General features: G+C 40.1%; 1 protein-coding gene across 1 annotated transcript; it reads right to left on the bottom strand.

Moving 5' to 3' along the window:
* Positions 1–773: 773 nt before the first annotated feature.
* Positions 774–17,511, bottom strand: LOC124254697. Its single transcript, XM_046688547.1, has 7 exons — positions 17,422–17,511; positions 11,958–12,101; positions 11,428–11,666; positions 10,489–10,561; positions 5,636–5,904; positions 1,151–1,336; positions 774–935 (listed from the first exon to the last, which is right to left on the bottom strand). The coding sequence occupies exons 1-7, from the start codon at positions 17,495–17,497 to the stop codon at positions 774–776; spliced, it is 1,149 nt and encodes a 382-aa protein (XP_046544503.1). The 5' UTR covers positions 17,498–17,511.
* Positions 17,512–19,701: the final 2,190 nt, after the last annotated feature.

The following is a 19,701-nucleotide window of genomic DNA, read 5'->3' as shown; positions in this document are numbered from 1 at the left end:
ATGGAAAATCTTTATGGTCATCAATCATATACATATTTTACTATAACTAGTAAGTAGTTTTGATTCTTTAACTTCCGTGAAGCGATCTGAACACAAGTAAGATATCGTTTTAGGCTTCCACAACGCTCGCTTCGCACTCACAAACATAACCCATTTAGCACGAACTGCGGGTCCTGTGGAAATCTGTGCATGGTGACACCCATCACCCGACCCCAAAGGAGCAATTGACGACAAAGCAACGATTCGGCATGTCGTCGTTCATGTCGCGAAATCATCAAAATGATGAGCGTGCTACACACTTTCTATACAACTAACTGAAAATCGTTCCTCATATGACGTCACTGCAGTGCTCTGGCGGGTGCAGGCTAAAACGGAACCGCGTCAAAACGGTACCAAAAACCAATTGGCGAAAACGGAACCACTCTGGCGAAAACGGAACCAATTTTTTCTGGCGAAAACGGAACCACATTATTAAAAAAACACCAAAACACTACTAGTTTTTGTTTTTATTTAACACGATCAGTTTATCGCATCAATAACAGTTCACTAGTTCTGCATCACGTTTTCATTGGATGACTGGTCCGTGGATCATGGCACACCTGGAGAGAAGCTGGCTGAATGTGAGGTCTGTTCGTTTATACATCCTCCAGGCGGCAAAGATCTCCTGACGTGCTGTTGCTGCTTTCCTCAGGTAAGACCTGAGTCTCCCCTCCTGGATCAGGCGTGTCTGGATGTGCAGGAGGTCAGCTTCTCTGTGTAGCTCTGGTATCAGTCTATAGATACCCAGAGCTTGCTCCCCAACCTTGCCGTTCATCCATCGGTGCCCGGTCCGCAATCTTAGCAAACATCCGAGGAATGTGTTCAGAAGGCAAAAACGGCAGGGCCATGAGTTTTCTGACAAACTTGTGGACGGCATCATCCTTCTGGTAGGCAATCTGGGAAAAATAATCTGCTCATCTATTAGTGACATCCCTCCCGCTGTCACTCCTATGAGTATTGCCCAGAGACAATGGCATCTCACTGAACAGTGATAGTGTTCAATTTCTTAATTTGCTTAATGAGAGGGGCCAGCTGGGCTTCTGATATTCTACCCTGGATACATGATAACAAAAGCGAGAGGCAACATCTTTGCATCTTGTCCAGATCTCACAAAAGCATGAACAGACAACAGCTGGTAGAAGGGAGCCCGTACAATTTTAAAGGTTCCATCTACAAACCATTGTCTGCTCCTGCTTAACATGGATAACTGCTGGTCAGTAGCTAGGAGTATGTGCCTCTCGCCTTTGTTCTCAACGTCTGCCCTCACAAAGCCTCTGGGAAGAAAGTCCTCAGCAAGCTAGAAATTTAAAATACAACATGTTAGATTATACATTTAACATGTTACGTCTATATGAAGTTGTGTGCAAATATAAATACATTTAATTTAGAGCTATTATTTAATTGATAAAATGTATTTTATGGTTCCGTTTTCGCCAAGTCAAGGTTCCGTTTTCGCCAAGTCAAGGTTCCGTTTTCGCCAATTTGATTCCGTTTTGGTTAGTACCGTTTTGGCGTGGTTCCGTTTAGCTATAACCCGCTCTGGCGACAGAGTTACGTAACCTGTCTGTGGTTTCGTTGGCGGGCGAGAGGGAAGCAGGCGACTTTTGGACACTTTTAATCGCTCGGTATTAATTAACCACAAGTTTTTAAAGAATAAATTTGGTGTTCCGCATAAGACTAACCACAAATCTTTCATATGTAATGGTTAAAAGAGTAACAAAAAACAAAGTTTAGTGGTTCTTTAAAAAGTAAAAGCGAATGGTCTGAAGAAGAATTTCTTGACCCTAATCCCAGTGAAGAAACTACGAAGCTAGAAAATCCGTCAGCAGCGCAAAAGGGGCAGTATATTCAATCCGGGTCGAGATCTACGTGTGTTGACGTCGACAACACGTCGGCCCACACGTCCTAACCTGACCGCCGTAAATGAGAATAATACACGAGGTCTCATTACATACGAATTATACGAACGAGTGTTCTTCCTATGGTACCTGACCGAGGCGAAAGCGAGGTCAGATAATATAGGAAGGTCACGAGTTTCGTATAATTCGTATGTAATGAGACCGAGGTGGTATTTTATTTATTACCCACGTCTTACATGCATTAAATTGACAAAATAGCGTATTTTTGTTAATATTTTGGTTTCAAACCGAAACCGGTTTCATAAAGAGGTTGCGGAAGAGTTTTGTACTGTAGTACAATATTTGCATGACGTCACTGTAATGACGTCACTGCCTTGGTGACCGACGTCACGATGCATGTCAGTTGTCATCGCCTCGTACAGCCTCCTTCAGTAAACTACTCCGTAGCACCCCGTTTCTTGGTTTCCAGTTGCTTCATTCGACTAACATCACTGGTGGAAACATTGCGTTTACGTTTTCGACGGGTATAATGTCTCAGTTCGACTCACAATTAAACAGCGACACGGCAACGTTCGCGATGTTTACAGTCCCACAATGCATTTAAGTTGTAGAATGAATGGATTCACGTGTTTGTTATGAATGAAAAAATAGTTACGTCAGAATGTGACCTAATTGAGAGGTCATCGGTTATCAATCAAATCGTTAGAATCTCAGGTCAAGTCGTTACGACACAGGTCAACGCGATACGACACTCGTGTGACGTACGAGATTAGTATGCAACTACCCATACGTTGACCACGTGGGTAATAATACCCAGTCCTTCCACTTCCACTGTCCATGTATCCCACATAAAACGTGGCAAGTCAGGTCTTTCCAAACTGGGGAATAGTAGGGTGGTTATCAACAATTACTTCCGTGAATAAAGTAGCGTCGACTACACTTAGCGAGTTCACGGCTTGAATTTAGGCGAGTCGATTGTCATACAGTAGGGGAGATCAATAATTCGCTTGAGAAAAATCAAATAACTTTGTACTTGATCACAGTATAAACGGTATTTTTTAATTTATGTATGCTACTTGTTACAAATACAAGCATACTGTTTCCTGAAATATTGCATGTATGTTGTAGAAAATGTCTTATTTTGTTCATTACACAGCGACGATTCCAAGCGATTTCCAGGAAAAAGGCCCTTTGCCTTTGTGTTCTTGCGCGCCAAACAGTTCGGTTCTAAAACGCTTATCGGTCGTGCTAGAAAGAAGATAAAGCTACTCTGTTTTCAATTATGCGGTCCTTTATCGTTAGATTTAAGACCGCTAAATGTTTAATTTAATTTACATTTAGCTGTCTTAAATCAACGATAAGACCGCAAAATGAAAACAGAGTATTTATCTTCGAAATTTATATCACAACTGCATGCTGGTATGTAATCAGTATTAGAAACGAACTATATATGCATGCATATTCATGAAGGAGTTATCAAGTGGGTTGTGTAATGGTAATGGAAGCTTTGCTGCTATGGCAACAAGGCAGAGCAATGGAAAATAGCAGCATCTCCTTTATCAACACTTTGGTGTCACGTTGAAGAGGTAACACATTGAAATAACTCCATTGGGAAATGGTTGATCTGCATTAGTTTCACAGTTTAATGTCAACGAATTCACCATCTGTAACTTTCTCTTCGTTTGCAGGTTCGTCTCTGCTGTTTAAAGAAATGTCTGTGAAAACAACAGAAGCAACTCTTGGCGAATCATCTACAAAACAGTTGTCCTCAAGGTAGGGGGATCTGGTCATCACTGACTTCGTCCTCTTCCATAGGATAAAAACACAGACCAAGATAATAACAACAGCCACGGGTATTGTAGTAGCAAGAATAATCACTTTTCTTTTCCCAGAAAAGAAGTCTTTGTTACCTTCGCCAGTTGTTTGCGTGCTTGTGGTTGCGGGTGCAGTGGTAGATGTAGATATGCTGGTCTGACCCATCCCGGAAGTAAGAGAACTGGTGACTGTTGTATTTGGTGTGTGTGTACTTGGTTTCAATGTTGCTGGTTTCTGATTGGTTGCCTCAGATGAAATCGGTGTTTGAGAAGTTGGTAGTATGGATGTAGGTGGTTTCTGGGAAACTGTTCTGTGAGAGGAGGAATTACGTGTAGCTGATTTGGGCGTGGTTGTTACAGGAGTAGTTGGTTTGTGCGTGGTTTTTGCAGGTGTAGTTGGTTTGTGTGTGGTTTTTACAGGTGTAGTTGGTTTGTGTGTGGTTGGTTCAGTTGTTGGTGTGTGTGTTGTTTTAGGTGTAGTTGTTTTGTGTGTGGTTGGTTTAGGTGTAGTTGTTTTGTGTGTAGTTGGTTTAGGTGTAGTTGGTTTGTGTGTGGTTGGTTTAGGTGTAGTTGGTTTGTGTGTGGTTGGTTTAGGTGTAGTTGGTCTGTGAGTGGTTGTTACAGGTGTAGTTGTTTTGTGTGTTGTTGGTTTAGTTGTAGTTGGTCTGTGCGTGGTTTAGGTGTAGTAGGTTTGTGAGTGGTTGGTTTAGGTGTAGTTGTTTTTTGTATGGTTGGTTTAGGTGTAGTTGGTTTGTGTGTAGGTGTAGCTGGTTTGTGTGTGGTTAGTTTGTGTGTAGTTGGTTTTAGGTGTAGTTGTTTGTGTGTTGGTTTGTTTGTGTAGTTGGTTTAGGTGTAGTTGGTTTGTGTGTGGTTGGTTTAGGTGTAGTTGGTTTGTGTGTGAAGTTGGTTTAGGTGTAGTTGGTTTGTGTGTAGTTGGTTTAGGTGTAGATTGTTTGTGTGTTGGTTTGTGTGTAGTTGGTTTAGTTGTTTTAGGTAGTTGGTTTTGTGTGTGGTTGGTTTAGGTGTAGTTGGTTTGTGTGTGGTTGGTTTAGGTGTAGTGTGTTGTTTTTGTGTAGTGGTTTGGTTTAGGTGTAGTTGGTGTAGTTTGTGTGTGTAGTTGGTTTAGGTGTAGTTGGTTTGTGTGTTTGGTTTTAGGTGTAGTTTAGTGTGTGGTTGGTTCAGGTGTAGTTGGTTTTGTGTGTAGTTGGTTACAGTGTAGTAGCGGTTTTTGTGTGTAGTTGGTTTAGGTGTAGTTGTTTTGTGTGTGGTTGTTACAGGTGTAGTTGGTTAGTGTGGTTTAGTGTAGTTGTGGTTTTTTGTGTGTTGGTTTTGTGTGTAGTTGGTTGGTGTGTGTATTGGTTTAGTGTGTAGTTGGCTTGTGTGTGGTGTGTAGTTGTTTTGTGTGTAGTTGGTTTGGTGTAGTTGGTTTGGTGTGCTGTTGTTTGTGTGTGTAGTTGGTTTAGGTGTAGTTGCTTTTTGTGTGGTTGGTTTAGGTGTAGTTGGTTTGTGTGTAGTTGGTTTAGGTGTAGTTGCTTTGTGTGTAGTTGGTTTAGGTGTAGTTGTTTTGTGTGTGGTTGGTTTAGGTGTAGTTGTTTTGTGTGTGGTTGGTTTAGGTGTAGTTGTTTTGTGTGTGGTTGGTTTTGGTTTTGTGTAGTTGTGTAGTTGTGGTGTGTAGTTGGTTTTGTGTGGTTTTGTGTAGTTGTTTTGTGTGTGGTTGGTTTAGGTGTAGTTGTTTTTGTGTGTGTTGGTTTTGGAAATTGTAGTTGGTTTTGTGTAGTTGTAGTGTGGTTGGTTTAAGGTGTAGTTGTTTGTGAGTGGTTGGGTGTGTAGTTGCTTTGTGAGTGTGCTTTGTAGGTGTGTCAACTTTGTGTGTAGTTGGTATTGGTTTGTGTTGTCAATTGTGTGAGTGTTGGTTTGCGTTACTGATTTGCGTGTTGTTGGGTTTGGTGCAGTTTGTTTGTAGTTGTTTTGTTTGGGTTTTGTTGCGTTGTGAATAGTTGGTTTAGCTTTAGTTGTTTTGTGTGTGTGTGGTTTAGGTGTAGTTGTTTTGGGTGTTGTTGATTTATGTGTAGCTTGTTTGTTCGTGATTGTTTTAGGCGTACTTCGATTGTGATCGTTTGTTTTGCGTTTAGTGGTCAGGGATAGATTCGTCCGTCCGTAGATCGTACTAGTTTTTGTTGACGACATGGAACCTGAAATTTTGAAAAATATGCTCAATAATACTTCCCGAATAATGGTAGTACACATTTTTTTATTCTCAGTAGTATATGGATGTTCGACATTCTGAACAATTTTTATTATTGTTTGTTTTTTGGGTTTAAAATTCTACTTCTTTCAGATAAAATATTCCATTTTTCGGAGAGGAAAATGGATTCTGTCGCGGGCTTTGATAGGCATTTATCTAACGCTATGTAGTTTAACGTATGTTGAGTAATTGATCACTTGAACTGTCAATGTTTCTGAGATTCGTAAAACGATGTCCGAATATTTATCACGAAATGTTTTACGACAAGGCCACAAATAACATAACCATCATATGTAAACATCACTAACTTAATTGTGTGATCAAATTGCTTCGTATAAGTAAGAATACCAGTGTCAATATATAATCTGCCACAACCATGCAGTACTATGTACTTTTGGCATGACTGATGATATGCCCATTCCTCTCTTGTACTGGATTCTGAGACTCTAGAATCTTCATTCACTGAAGTTGTTAGAGACAGTATTCGCGAATTAATACTGTATGGATTCTCAAAGGAATCTCAAAGGATTTCCTTGAATTTTTACAATCTCGGACAATGACTCGGGTACTGTTCAGTCAAACGTTTCAACGTTGTACATTATCAACCCACATGGCAAACGTAAGGAAACGCTTCATTGGTTGATCCATGTTACATTTGTTGAGCACAGATATAAATACGTTTATCTTCAGAGATGCCGTACAACTTTTCAAAACTGAGAGCAAACGCCCTCTGAATGTTACTGAAAAGCACTATGTAAAATGATGTTTTTCCTCATTGATAACATCTGCGTAATATGTGGGATACGATATTTAGACAAGAAGTAGGTATCTCAATTGGTAACAAAATAATCCCCTCTTTACTGATCTGTTTCTTCGTGCTTGTGAATTAGAATATATGCAAAATCAACACAAGGTCATTTGGCCAAGAAGTGTAACTTAAGCTTCAGGTATATCGATGATCTACTAGCCTCCAATAACCATCAAATAGCTAATTACCTTCCATTGATTGACCCCCCTGAACTTGAAATAAAGGAAATAAATGAGACCACCTCTTGGTTTCATATTTAGACCTATAGATGAAGATTCAACAAACAGTCGCAGCAAACTTTCCACAAGGCTCCATGACACAAGGGATTATTTCAACTTTCCGATGGTCAATTTTGCCTTTATGTAGGGCAATATTTTAATAGCTCCAGCCTTTGTTGTTTGGAGCATGCATTTTAACCAAGATTTCACAGATGGTCATGCTACTCTTGTACATAACTTGTTAGATCACGGTTGTAACATCTAAGGCCTCTGTTAAGCCTTCATAGTGCTTTATGGTACACATATGGACCATATTGTGAATGTGACGTATCAGTGACAAGAAAGATGTCCAATGCTGTGCTCTAGTTTGACTAGTCTCTTACTTGTCCTGGGGCGGTGGGGTAGCCTAGTGGTTAAAGCGTTGGCTCGTCACGCCGAAGACCCGGGTTCGAATCCCCACATGGGCACAATGTGTGAAGCCCATTTCTGGTGTCCCCGCCGTGATGTTGCTGGAATATTGCTAAAAGCGGCGTAAAACCAAACTCAGTCAGTCAGTCAGTTTTACTTGTCCTTGATCCCTGGATTGTCTGGTCCAGACTCGATTATTTACAGACCGCCGCCATATAGCTGGAATATTGCTGAGTAAAACTCAACTCACTCACTCACTCTTACTTGTCCGATTTTCCAGGTGAACAGTTGAATAGCCTTTGCATATGTTACTGACGGGTGCCAAAGGTGAGGCAACATACAGTCACATACACCTGGTAATGTCCCTATTTTGATAACGTTTACCGCAGCTAGATCAGCAATCGAAACTTCCAAAATTAGTCGTTTATGGCTAAGGTAATGACAAAATTCCTCCAACACTGTTCCTAGGGATCCAACAGGCTACGACATCTCACCAAATTGTTGTGTTTACACTGTGCTGGAACACGGAGCGGACGATAATGCTTTTTAACGATGAAGATAAGAACTCGTTGAATGAAGCCTACTATTACAAATTGTGTGAAAAAACGATATAGGTGTATAAAACGATATAGGGTAAGTGCAGGCGGATACACTCAAGCTTAGCATATCTCTTTTTATGAAGTGGAACAAACATTTTTGCACACCGAGAAAAGCGAAGCAGTTGGTCTTGATGTAGTACCAGTTGACGTTTTGCTCAACATTTACCACATAAGATAGTCAGTTACTGTTTGGATTGCTCTATATCAACAACACAGGAGCATAGTCCCTGAAAATACTTGAAGAGTGTCGATTGGTTGTTACGTACGTACAGTAATTATAAATACTACATCTACTGTCGACTTGTATGTTAGAAATGTTATAGATCAATAGAGATCATCGCCGTTTGTTTGGTAACATGAGATAGAACATGGAATTGTACTGTTTGGTGAGACAGATACATGATTCTGTATCATTATATTAGAGATTATATAAATATTGTGTGTAACTTTGTGGAAGACGATTGCAGTTTTTATGAACATTTGCAGTTACAATATACTACTACTACCGCTACTACTACTACTACTACTACTACTACTACTACTACTACTACTACTGATACCACTAACAACAACAACAACAACAACTACTACTACTACTACTACTAATATTACTACTACTACTACTACTACTCTCGTCACGAAATGGTTGAAATATTGCCCTTGTGAGGTAACATTTTAACTCACTTACGCAGTCACTACTACTACTACTACTACTACTACTACTACTGATACTACAAACAACAACTACTAATACTGCTACTATTACTACTACTACTACTACTACTACTACTACTACTCTCGTCACGTAATGGTTGAAATATTGCCCTTGTGAGGTAACATATTAACTCACTCACGCAGTCACTACTACTACTACTACTACTACTACTACTACTACTACTACTACTGATACTACAAACAAACAACAACTACTGCTACTTCTACTGCTACTACTGCTACTGCTGCTACTACTGTCGTACGCAATGGTTGAAATATTGCCCTTGTACTGTAACATTTTAAAATCACTCACGCGCAGTCTACTACTACTACTACTACTACTGCTGCTACTGCTACTACTACTACTACTACTACTGATGCTGCTACTGCTACAGCTACTACTACTACTACTACAATTACTACTCTACGTAATGGTTGAAATATTGCCCTTAATGCCGGGTAACATATTAACTCACTCACGCAGTCACTACTACTACTACTACTACTACTACTACTACTACTCTCGTCACGTAATGGTTGAAATATTGCCCTTGTGAGGTAACATATTAACTCACTCACGCAGTCACTACTACTACTACTACTACTACTACTACTACTGCTACTACCTCGCAACTACTACTACTTCTACTACTACTACTCTCGTCATGCAATGGTTGAAATATTGCCCTTGTGAGGTAACATTTTAACTCACTCACGCAGTCACTACTACTACTACTACTACTACTACTACTACTACTACTGATACTACAAACACAACTACAAACAACACACTACTGCTACTGCTACTCGTCGTCAATGGTTGAAATATTGCCCTTGTGAGGGTAACATATTAACTCACTCACGCAGTCACTACTACTACTACTACTACTACTACTACTACTACTACTACTGCTACTACTCGTAACAAATTGTGCCCAACATATTTAGCTCATCACGCAGTCAACTACTACTTTACTACTACTACTACTACTACTACTGACTGCTCTCGTCACGCAATGGTTGAAAAGGTAACATATTAACTCACTCACGCAGTACTACTACTACTACTACTACTACTACTACTACTACTACTACTACTCTCGTCACGTAATGGTTGAAATATTGCCCTTGTGAGGTAACATATTAACTCACTCACGCAGTCACTACTACTACTACTACTACTGATACTACAAACAACAACAACAACAACAACTACTACTACTACTACTACTACTACTAGTACTACTACTACTCGTCACGTAATGGTTGAAATATTGCCCTTGTGAGGTAACATATTAACTCACTCACGCAGTCACTACTACTACTACTACTACTACTACTACTACTACTACTACTCTCGTCATGCAATGTTTGAAATATTGCCCTTGTGAGGTAACATTTTAACTCACTCACGCAGTCACTACTACAACTACTACTACTACTACTACTACTACTACTACTACTACAACTACTACTACTACTACTACTGATACTACAAACAACAACAACAACTACTACTACTACTACTACTACTCTCGTCACGTAATGGTTGAAATATTGCCCTTGTGAGGTAACATATTAACTCACTCACGCAGTCACTACTACTACTATTACTATTACTATGTTAGTATTGTATAATGGTACGGCCGCTAAGGTATCATCTGAGTTTGTGTAAAATACACAGAAGTATTGATTTTAAGATTTGATAAAAAAAGGAATAACAGTTATTAATGGTTCTGGATGCATAAAGTCTCACTAGAGTGAAGATACTCAAATGTACTTACATTTTCCCTTGGTGATATTGATATCATCTAACGCCTGAGTGACGTTTGGTGCAAGTCTGCCGTGAAATGATACCTGAAAACAAAGCTACAGATAACTGCCTGGGTCATTGAATTATGTACTCGCTTGTGTTCATCTCAACTGCGTATCCTAATTTTCCTTTGAGTAACCAAATAAATTGTACCAAACTCAATTTAATTAGGTATTTTGCCAGTTTCCATTAATTGTAAAAATATGATAAAGTTGAAATGTTGGTTTACGTGTTTGTTATTCATATTTGAATCAAGCGTACATGTACGCAACAGACTTTCAAGAATTGAGTTTTCACATAAATATTTGCGTAATTTACGTGAAAAGGAGAGAAGGAAAACGTCATCAGTGAAAATTTATCAATAACGCATACAAAAAACGTACATTTAGGAGATAAGCATCAAGTGTTGGCCAACGTCCGGGTGTTATTGAGTATATGAAGCCCGGGAATTTATTCGGAACCGACGGCGTTAGCGTGATTGTAAACACAAAAGTAAACCAAAAGGCCCACATGGGTTTTACTGTCTGCACTCATTGACATATATATATCGAGTACGGGTACAGCAGTGAAGTGTCATCAGCTGGCCGTATCAGCTGGTTCCCATGGTAGCATCTGGAACTGCTCATCTGTGACGTCATTCCGACTTTACGTCACAATATGATTTGAATGACGTCACCACTGCTGACGACGCAACAATGCAATTGTGTGCGATATTTGTACGTGTCAATACGCAGTGAATAGTCTTGCAACTTCCGGGAATCGAATACCGTTCTATCATATTTTTCAACCAATCCGATTAAAGAACACGGTGACGTTTGGTTTACAATGTCAGATAGAAATGTTCCAAAAATATCAATTCAGCCTTGTAACTTTAAAGCAACGCATTCAACAGCAGTCGTTCGTCTCCTACCGTGCCATGACGTTTCACGTGGAATGTCATGTTAATTCCTGTCCAGGCTCCTTCTGTCGTTGGTTGTACTGTCGCATGGTCACCAGCTACATGTACTGTCAGGTGATGGTGCGTGTCCCCACTGTGCCAGTACATTGCAGACACACAGACGGTCTGGTCTCTGCAGAAGTGTGGTGATGTCAGTGTAGCCACTTGGTGACTGTGTCCATTTGAAGATTGGGCCAGGTATACAAAATGACCTATAGAATAGCCATTGAAAATTGCAATGCCAGATGTGTATATACGTATGCATCCTGCTTTTAGTTAAAGTGATCTTCATGGCGTGTTTGTAAAAATATTATGCATAAATGTAAACTTCCTAATTGTGTGGTTGTGTATAATCATTGCCCTGTAGAATTAGGACACAGGTACTAAATTAATGCACCATGGTAACACTACACATATGTGGTATGTCATGGCCTAGAACTGATAGAAAATGGCTGTGACATTTGCACAACATTTGCTGTGTCTGGTTCACGGGAAAATCTCACCCTTGTTTGATGCATCCGTCTGTGGCCCGTTTAGCAAAGATGTTCCACGCTCCCAATTTGTAGCTGTAAATCCGCATAATGGGTCCGTATGGTTGTCCATGTCGCAGTGGATCTCGCTGATGCATGGGTGACTGGTGGGTGCAGCTGTGATTAGAGTAAATTCAGCGTAAAATACTACACAGAGGGTCTTGGGCAATCACCTCCATATGCATGAATGTGCTGGTGCGCATGAATAAAGAATGTATGTATGTATGTATGTATGTATGCATGTATGTATGTATGTATGTATGTATGTATGTATGTATGCATGCATGCGTGCATGTATGCGTGTGTGCGTGGGTCGGTGGGTGTATGTGCATGTATGTATGTATGTATGTATGTAATATATTGTATATAATATTATGTCAATCAGCGTAATTATTACTATGTTAATGTCCAAAGCTCCCTGCCTGGCGCTCGGTATGAATGGGTACAGCAATGATTGGTCGGCTCGGAGTCACTATAATGTATCTGAGTGGGATATTCATGCTTAACTGCGTCATGGTATCTCAGTGAGCTAGCACTGTAAAACCAGCTTCAGTCTGGGCTAGTACAAGCATCCACACATAGACACGCATGCACGTCGTCATATGAGCGAAATATTCTTAAGTGAGACGTTAAACCCTATGTCAATTCACCTCACCTCACCTCACCTCACCTCACCTCACCTAATGTCCAAATCGAGCAGAACTTCGTGACGTTTGTTAACAATGTATTTGTTATCAATAAGTACTGACTCTATAACATAAATTTCAATCATTCACTCTTCATCGATTTCAACAGTCGTCCATTTTGCCAGTTTCATAAAAGCGCCCAGTCAGTGTGTCTTAGGCATAAACAACGCATACTTCAACTGTTAATCATACTCAAAGGTTTGTGGCTTGTTGTCATATGATTATGTTTACAGTATGTGAAATTCAATCCAGGATATGAATTATCTATCTGTGATTATCTACTCATTTTACTGTCCTTTGTCGACAGATTAGATAATGTAATTACCTGACCTGACGAAGGGGCAAGGAAAAGCCCAGACACGTTGTGTATACAATAAAGAAAAAGTTGACGTCCGTAATATTTTGTGTTATACTTGAATACCAACTTCTATATTCCGCTCATGAACCTCACTCACTCACTCAATCCAGGATATCTGGAATGTGTATGATATCATAAATTCATTTGGGGTTATGCAGTGACATGTCGGTTTGATATATCTTCAAGTATCAATTTCAAATATCTTCACTCAAATGCCACTCAAAGAAATCTTCACCTAACGCAATATGGGATACCTACAATTATCATCTAATGGAGGGTGTTATCGATGCATTAAAGCAATCTGATAAACTTTGTATCCAAATCTGATAACTATGCAAATTACGTCAATCCACGAACTTCTTTCTCAAAACTCCATACACAGAGTGACAGGCTATCGTCTAAGAAAGGTACCAACCAAGAATTTCGATCTATCGATCACAACAAAGAAGACGACGAATGGATTCCTGTCAGGTATCAGAAACTGATATTGATAAGGTGATTACCCGCAATGAAAATAGAAACACTACCAAGAAAACCCTGCCTGATTTTGTTGTTCTTTTTAGACGGAAAGATCATATTTTAGGCATGAGTTATGTTTGCACTGTATTAGCGACTAGCGACAACCATATGCAGCCGTCATGAACGACCTTCACCTTGGTGTACCGCTAAGTATTCTTACGCGAATGCACGATTCTCTTCATATGTAAATTCACGTACGATTTGCTTCTTTTTTAGAGTAATTTTAAGAATGACATTATATGACAAAGAGATTATTTACATAGTAACTCGTCAAAGGCTCCCATAATACAATTTTTATTCCTAAGATATGATATTAATGATACGGAAACACACTCGGTTAATAATCTCTATATACATATCAAGCGGCTTGATAATATGCTTGTGTCTCATTATTGTCCTGGTGAAAGAGGAAAAAACATACAAAACACAAGAGTAATGTTCTGTGCACCGCGTTATGTAATACAAACTCCTTTTCCTGCCCCATACCACTCTTGCTAAGATGTTTGATTAAAGGTCCCAACATTCTAGGCCTAGGTAAAGTTTTCAAAAGGTTCTGTGGTAAACATGTATGGAGCATCTCCAAATTTGACTAATATAATGTCCGATTGATTGCCTAATTTGACTTATGTTCCCGTGTTTTAACAGGTCAGCAGTCATCTCATTGTATATGTTTGTGACGGGTGAAACGGTACCGAAGGATACGCTCTCTTCTTCAGGAACAATACTTGGTATAATCACCATTTGGTGCAGTGATTCACAAACACATGCTCATATGTTCCTGATCACACATTCATGATTACTCATGATTACAGTAATGTCTTTATGTTTTAGCAGTGTATAAAATAGTTTTGAAATGTGTCCTGTCCAAGGACTGGCTGTCCAAAAAGTGACCTGTCCTGAACAAACACAGCCAGTCCCAAAACTAAAACTCTTCATTCAAAGCAAGTTAAGTTTATTTTTTTCAAATATTGCCCCCGACCAAGGACAGCCTTACTTATTTAAAAGATCGTCCTTCACCAAAATAGACCATCATGGGCAGTAGGGCGGGCTATATTTTATACACTGGTTTTAGTATATAATTCATAAATCTTCTAAGGCATACCTTAGTAGTCTTTGTCGTGTGTTAGAAACCTTTACAATGTATTCACCACGCATGACCGTCTGAAGACAGCATATGATTTCATATTCCACAGAGAGATCGGGTTACTCAGCATAACGCGATAGTGTAAAGTACGTCTGTCGATTTTCAACAAACGAGAGAAAAATATACCATTCACCACGGTGTAACCGAACGATTGTTTAAATTAGTTTCTATTATATCTTCATTATGTCAGAACTTGAAGACCATACTTTCAATCGTTTGATGCAAACCATCGGTTTTCGGTTAGGAAAATGTGATGTACTGGTAAAGTACATAACCGACAATACGATACTTCATGAGTTTATATACTCAACAAAATTGGAAACCTGACACCTACATTATTGGTGCTATTTGTGAGGAGGTATATGTCTTTAGTTTTATATGAGATTTATACAGATATTGCGCTGCACACAACAGTAACACGACGTGAACAATTTGGTCAAACAGTATGAATAACGAGTGCTACACAACAATCAAGCGCAACTATAGTCTGTTCGGCTCAAAATCGGACCGATGAATTGCAGTCTAACTCGAAACCTACTAAACATATAGTACTCAATGAAACACTGATCATAACCAAAACATCAGACCGACTCTGTGATTTTTTTTCAGAATTTATGTCATAAAAATAAAAAGGTTATTTAACAAACTATCATTAAAATCTTGACACAGTTCACTATATGTTACGAGCGAGGGGTGCAAAGAGAGGAACAGCCAGGTGTGCAAAAAAGGATGGAGACTGCGCAGCACAGTCTAATGAATCGATGACTTTGTCGGCACTTGTGAACGAGATAAACAGTCAATTCTTATCCTGAAACGCATCAAAATTTAATAAAACTGTTAATGATAAAAATGAGCATTCAGCGACTCACAAATCAGCAACGTGAGCGTGCCGGGACTGTATTCGTCACACAATATAGTTTGTTTGTTTGTTGTTTAACGCCGCACTCAGCAATATTCCAGCTAAATGGTGGTGGTCTGTAAATAATTGAGTCTGGACCAGACGTGTCGAGTCACACTTCACTTTGCGCTTTGCCGACAGGGTACGGCTGTGACGTGGGAGTTTGGATATCACACAGACTGTTGTGTTCATGAGGTTTTCCGATTAGCAGGGGCAGCGTTTTGGTTGGGAGCATTTTGTGCCATGGGCAGATCTCAAATTAATGTCGTCCAGAAGAATCGTACTGTCATGCATTATCGGAATAATGACCCTGGCCGTCTGCCATCCATGCAGCTCCATGGACAGGGGCTGACATTTCAATATGACATGCAGCGGTTCCAACATCTAACGTAACGTCGATGTTGATGTCATGGTCTGGCCTTCCTGTTCCCAGACTTGAACACGATGGAATACATTGGGGATGAGCTGGGTGCTACTGCGATTACTTCCGGTTACAGTTTTCCGACAGGTACTTCTGTCCAAAAGGAGACGTTGTCTTACCATCACTGCCGCCTGGAAAGGTCACACTCGTTATGGACTTCCCTTATATCGGTGTGAAGGTCGCGTGGTGAAGATCACGGAACGTCACGTAATATTTTGTCCAAAAATATAGTGATGCTGCGGTCCTCTTTTCACCGTCTACTGGGTGATAGCAGGGTCATGCACACCTATTTGTATAATATAGGACACACTTCTTCAACTGTAGGAGTCAATTTAACATCTGATTTCTTTAAGTGTACCTTATTGATAACGATGAGGTACATTGTATTGTAAAATTAAATTACGGAAATGAGACTATAACTGATGAGACTATAATTAAAGCATCCAATATTTTAAGGAAGATAATTTTATATGCCTTCAAGTATTCGGAAAAGCAGGCCATACTACGTGTACATGAACACGTATACAGAATTTGCCGTTGAATGTCTAACTGTTTAATTAATATATGTAAAGCTCCCATTGAAGTCCACGGGAGAACATTTGATTGAAACTTGACGGCCGGATGGGCTAGCTTTACCGACAGAAATTACTGTACCCACACTGAATCAACCCTATCTTTGTCGAAACCACTATTGTCTGAGAGGAAATTTAAAGTGTTTGGATAAATGTGAAACATTCCAACGTAAAAATATTTACTGTTTCACTTTTATTGACTTAAAGATATTTACCATATCCAACTCTTGCTATGGTGTATTGCAATGATAGTGAATCCTCGACGTTCCCTATGTGTATATTTCACGTCATAAGTGTTTCCTGTTGTGCGCACAATGTAGCTTTCCTTATGTAGCTGTCCATCTTGTGAAACACGTGAGAAACAGGTAACAGTCCTCTTCACTCGTTTATCTTCTTTATTGCAATAGTTGCAACGTCACTTGATCAAGTGATCACTTGCTTGATAACGATGTCAACATCTACTACGACAAGCCGCATATATTGCAATAAGGAAGTCGTCTAGTCATAAACATGGTTTCTCTTCATCATACCAGCTTGAAAATACCACTTGAAGAAGAACACTCTCTGAACATCAAATCGTCACCCCTGTACATTTTGCTGTTGGGGCTGCAGAGACTTTGCGAGACGCCATATAGCTGGAATATTGCTAAGTGCGGCGTAAAACTAAACTCACTCCCTCACTCACTTTGCAAGAGTACCGATTAGATCTCGTGTTAATATTGGCATAGCTTCTTTTACATATCGATCCAAACGAGTGAGGCAGTGGTCAAAAGTGACCACGTCTAGGTCGGGATAGACATCATTGTCTTTTTCATGTCAAGTCTGAAGACATTAATTACCTGTGGTAGACTGGACCAAGATGACCAAAACTATAGCGCTATACGTCATGATGGACGGCCGGGGAAAGATCATCATGGATGGACAGTCAACGTTACTTTGTGCGCTGTCTGCTCACTCTGCACCTGTATATCTTCCGCTGATAATGCACAAGTACGTTGTTTCATGGAAAGCGATGAGCGAAGTCGGTTAGGCAGGAAGTTAAGTTATCTTTGATCTTTGCTACCATGAACCTTGTAATGAATTCGAATGTGTCATGCTCGGGACATATTGCATAAGAACGTTATATATTATACTTTGTGATCAACACTTGTCGTTGCATGGAAATCTGTGGAGGTTAATGGAATATGTTTGTCCATGTGTAGTGTATAGTCCCTCTATATTCTTTGACATCATGTTAGTTGTTTCGAAACTCCACCGCCAACAACGACTTATTAGATACTTGTTAGCATACAACAGCATACTTGTTCACATAGGTGAAGCCCCAGGAAGATGCGGATTTGGCTTGTCGTAGGAGGTAAAGAGCAGTGTCGGGTGGTCAGATTCGTTGACAGATGCATGTCATGGTATCCGATTTGCGTACACCGATGCTCATGATGTTAATCACTAGATTGTCTCGAACAGACTAGATTATTTATTAAAAAAAAGCCTTGTGTATTGCCTAGGTACGAGAAAATGTCATCGACACGTTGTTTTATGCCTTGTGCTATGATCGTTATTTCACATGATACTGGGCGGTGGGGTAGCCTAGTAGTTAAAGCATTCGCTCGTCACGCCGAAGACCCGGGTTCGATTCCCCATATGGGTGCAATGTGTGAAGCCCATTTTTGGTGTCCCCCGCCGTGATATTCCTGGAACATTGCTAAAAGCGTCGTAAAACCATACTCACTCACTCCAATGATACAATAATAAATTCGAATTACGATGTATGTATAATCCGTATAAGCATAAAGCTTGACCCACACGAAGACTTCCGGGCACACATGCTCGCCAATGTTCTTACAATCTGAGCCCCTTTTGGAAATTTCGACAGACTGGATCCCAAGTACGAGTGAACACAGATCAGACGTTGTTGAGATGCCGTGATCAATGCTAAAAATAACATTCTGTCTGTCAAATAGATACAAGCTCAGATTTCAAACAGCAATATCACCTCGACCGTAAAACGTGTCTGAGCATGAAAATGAATGTAACTAATCACAGTGACTGACAGTGTCCACTTCTGAGTAATACATATCCGCAGTCTCACCCACCCAATGCACTAAGGTATCTAGCAAAATGAAGGCGTACTTCAACTATAATGACGTGGTTATTATCAGTGGCGGCGGAAGGTTATTTCACCGACGTAGAGATTAAGTACGAGTACGTGTTGCACTGGTGCCGAGCAGGCGGGAGAATTCAGGTGATGATTCGATGGACTAGCTTGTCGAAAAATGCAGCCTGAACAATTTAAATTCTGAACAATTTTGAAATGAACTTTTCGATTTAGCTTTGGTAAGTGTTAATGTGTGTTTAGATATCCACAGCTATACTCAATGTACTGGCAGTGAATAAGTCACTTACACAAGTTACTGAATAAGTTGTTATGACTAATGTAGTTGCATATATAAGTGAGTGCGTGTGCATGGTTTTACGCCACTTATAGCGATATTCCAGCAATATCGCTGTGGGGGACTCCAGACATCATGCATATGTAAGCTGATAAAATAATAGTCAAAGTTGAATGCTTACCTTACTACAAGTATAAGATGGCAAAGCTGAACAAATTCTGACAATATGAACAAAACCGACCCCCAAAATCACTCTTCGATGGAACGCCCAAGGGACGCAACTCTGCACAGCGAATTACTCCGCCTCAGACGTCTTCCCAGACTCTGCTCAAACTAGTGTTCGACCCGTGAAGGTCCGGGTTAGAATGAACCTTCAGTAACCCATGCTTGTCGTAAGAGGCGACTAAAGGGAGCGGGTAGACAGGCTCGGTGGCTTGGTTGACACATGTCATCGGTTCCCAATTGCGCAGATCGATGCTCATGCTGTTGATCACTGGATTGTCTGGTCTCGACTCGATTATTTACAGACCGCCGCCACATAGCGGGAATACCGCTGCGTGCGGCGTAAACCTACACCCACTCACTCACTCACTCAAAATAGTGTTCTATGTTAACGTTTTCATCTTCCACTGAGGAATGATGTATACACAACGCGAGGTTCTATATATGTATGTCAGATACCAACACAGCAGGCGAATATAGAAACCGGTAGATATATAAAGAAACCAAAAA

This window comes from Haliotis rubra, unplaced genomic scaffold, assembly GCF_003918875.1.
Source record: "Haliotis rubra isolate DU_JTF1 unplaced genomic scaffold, ASM391887v1 Scf115, whole genome shotgun sequence".
Classification (NCBI taxonomy): Eukaryota; Metazoa; Mollusca; class Gastropoda; order Lepetellida; family Haliotidae; genus Haliotis; species Haliotis rubra.
The sequence above is the reverse complement of the archived record's forward strand: the minus strand, read 5'-3'. Positions and strand labels throughout refer to the sequence as shown.

Coding starts and splice junctions, on each gene's coding strand:
- LOC124254697 (XM_046688547.1), bottom strand. CDS start 17,497: ATGATGATCTTTCCCCGGCCGTCCATCATGACGTATAGCGCTATAGTT. Junction 12,102..17,421: donor CTTGGTCCAGTCTACCACAG/GTAATTAATGTC, acceptor CTCTAATCACAG/CTGCACCCACCAGTCACCCA. Junction 1,337..5,635: donor ACCCAACAACACGCAAATCA/GTAACGCAAACC, acceptor TTAAATTTCTAG/CTTGCTGAGGACTTTCTTCC.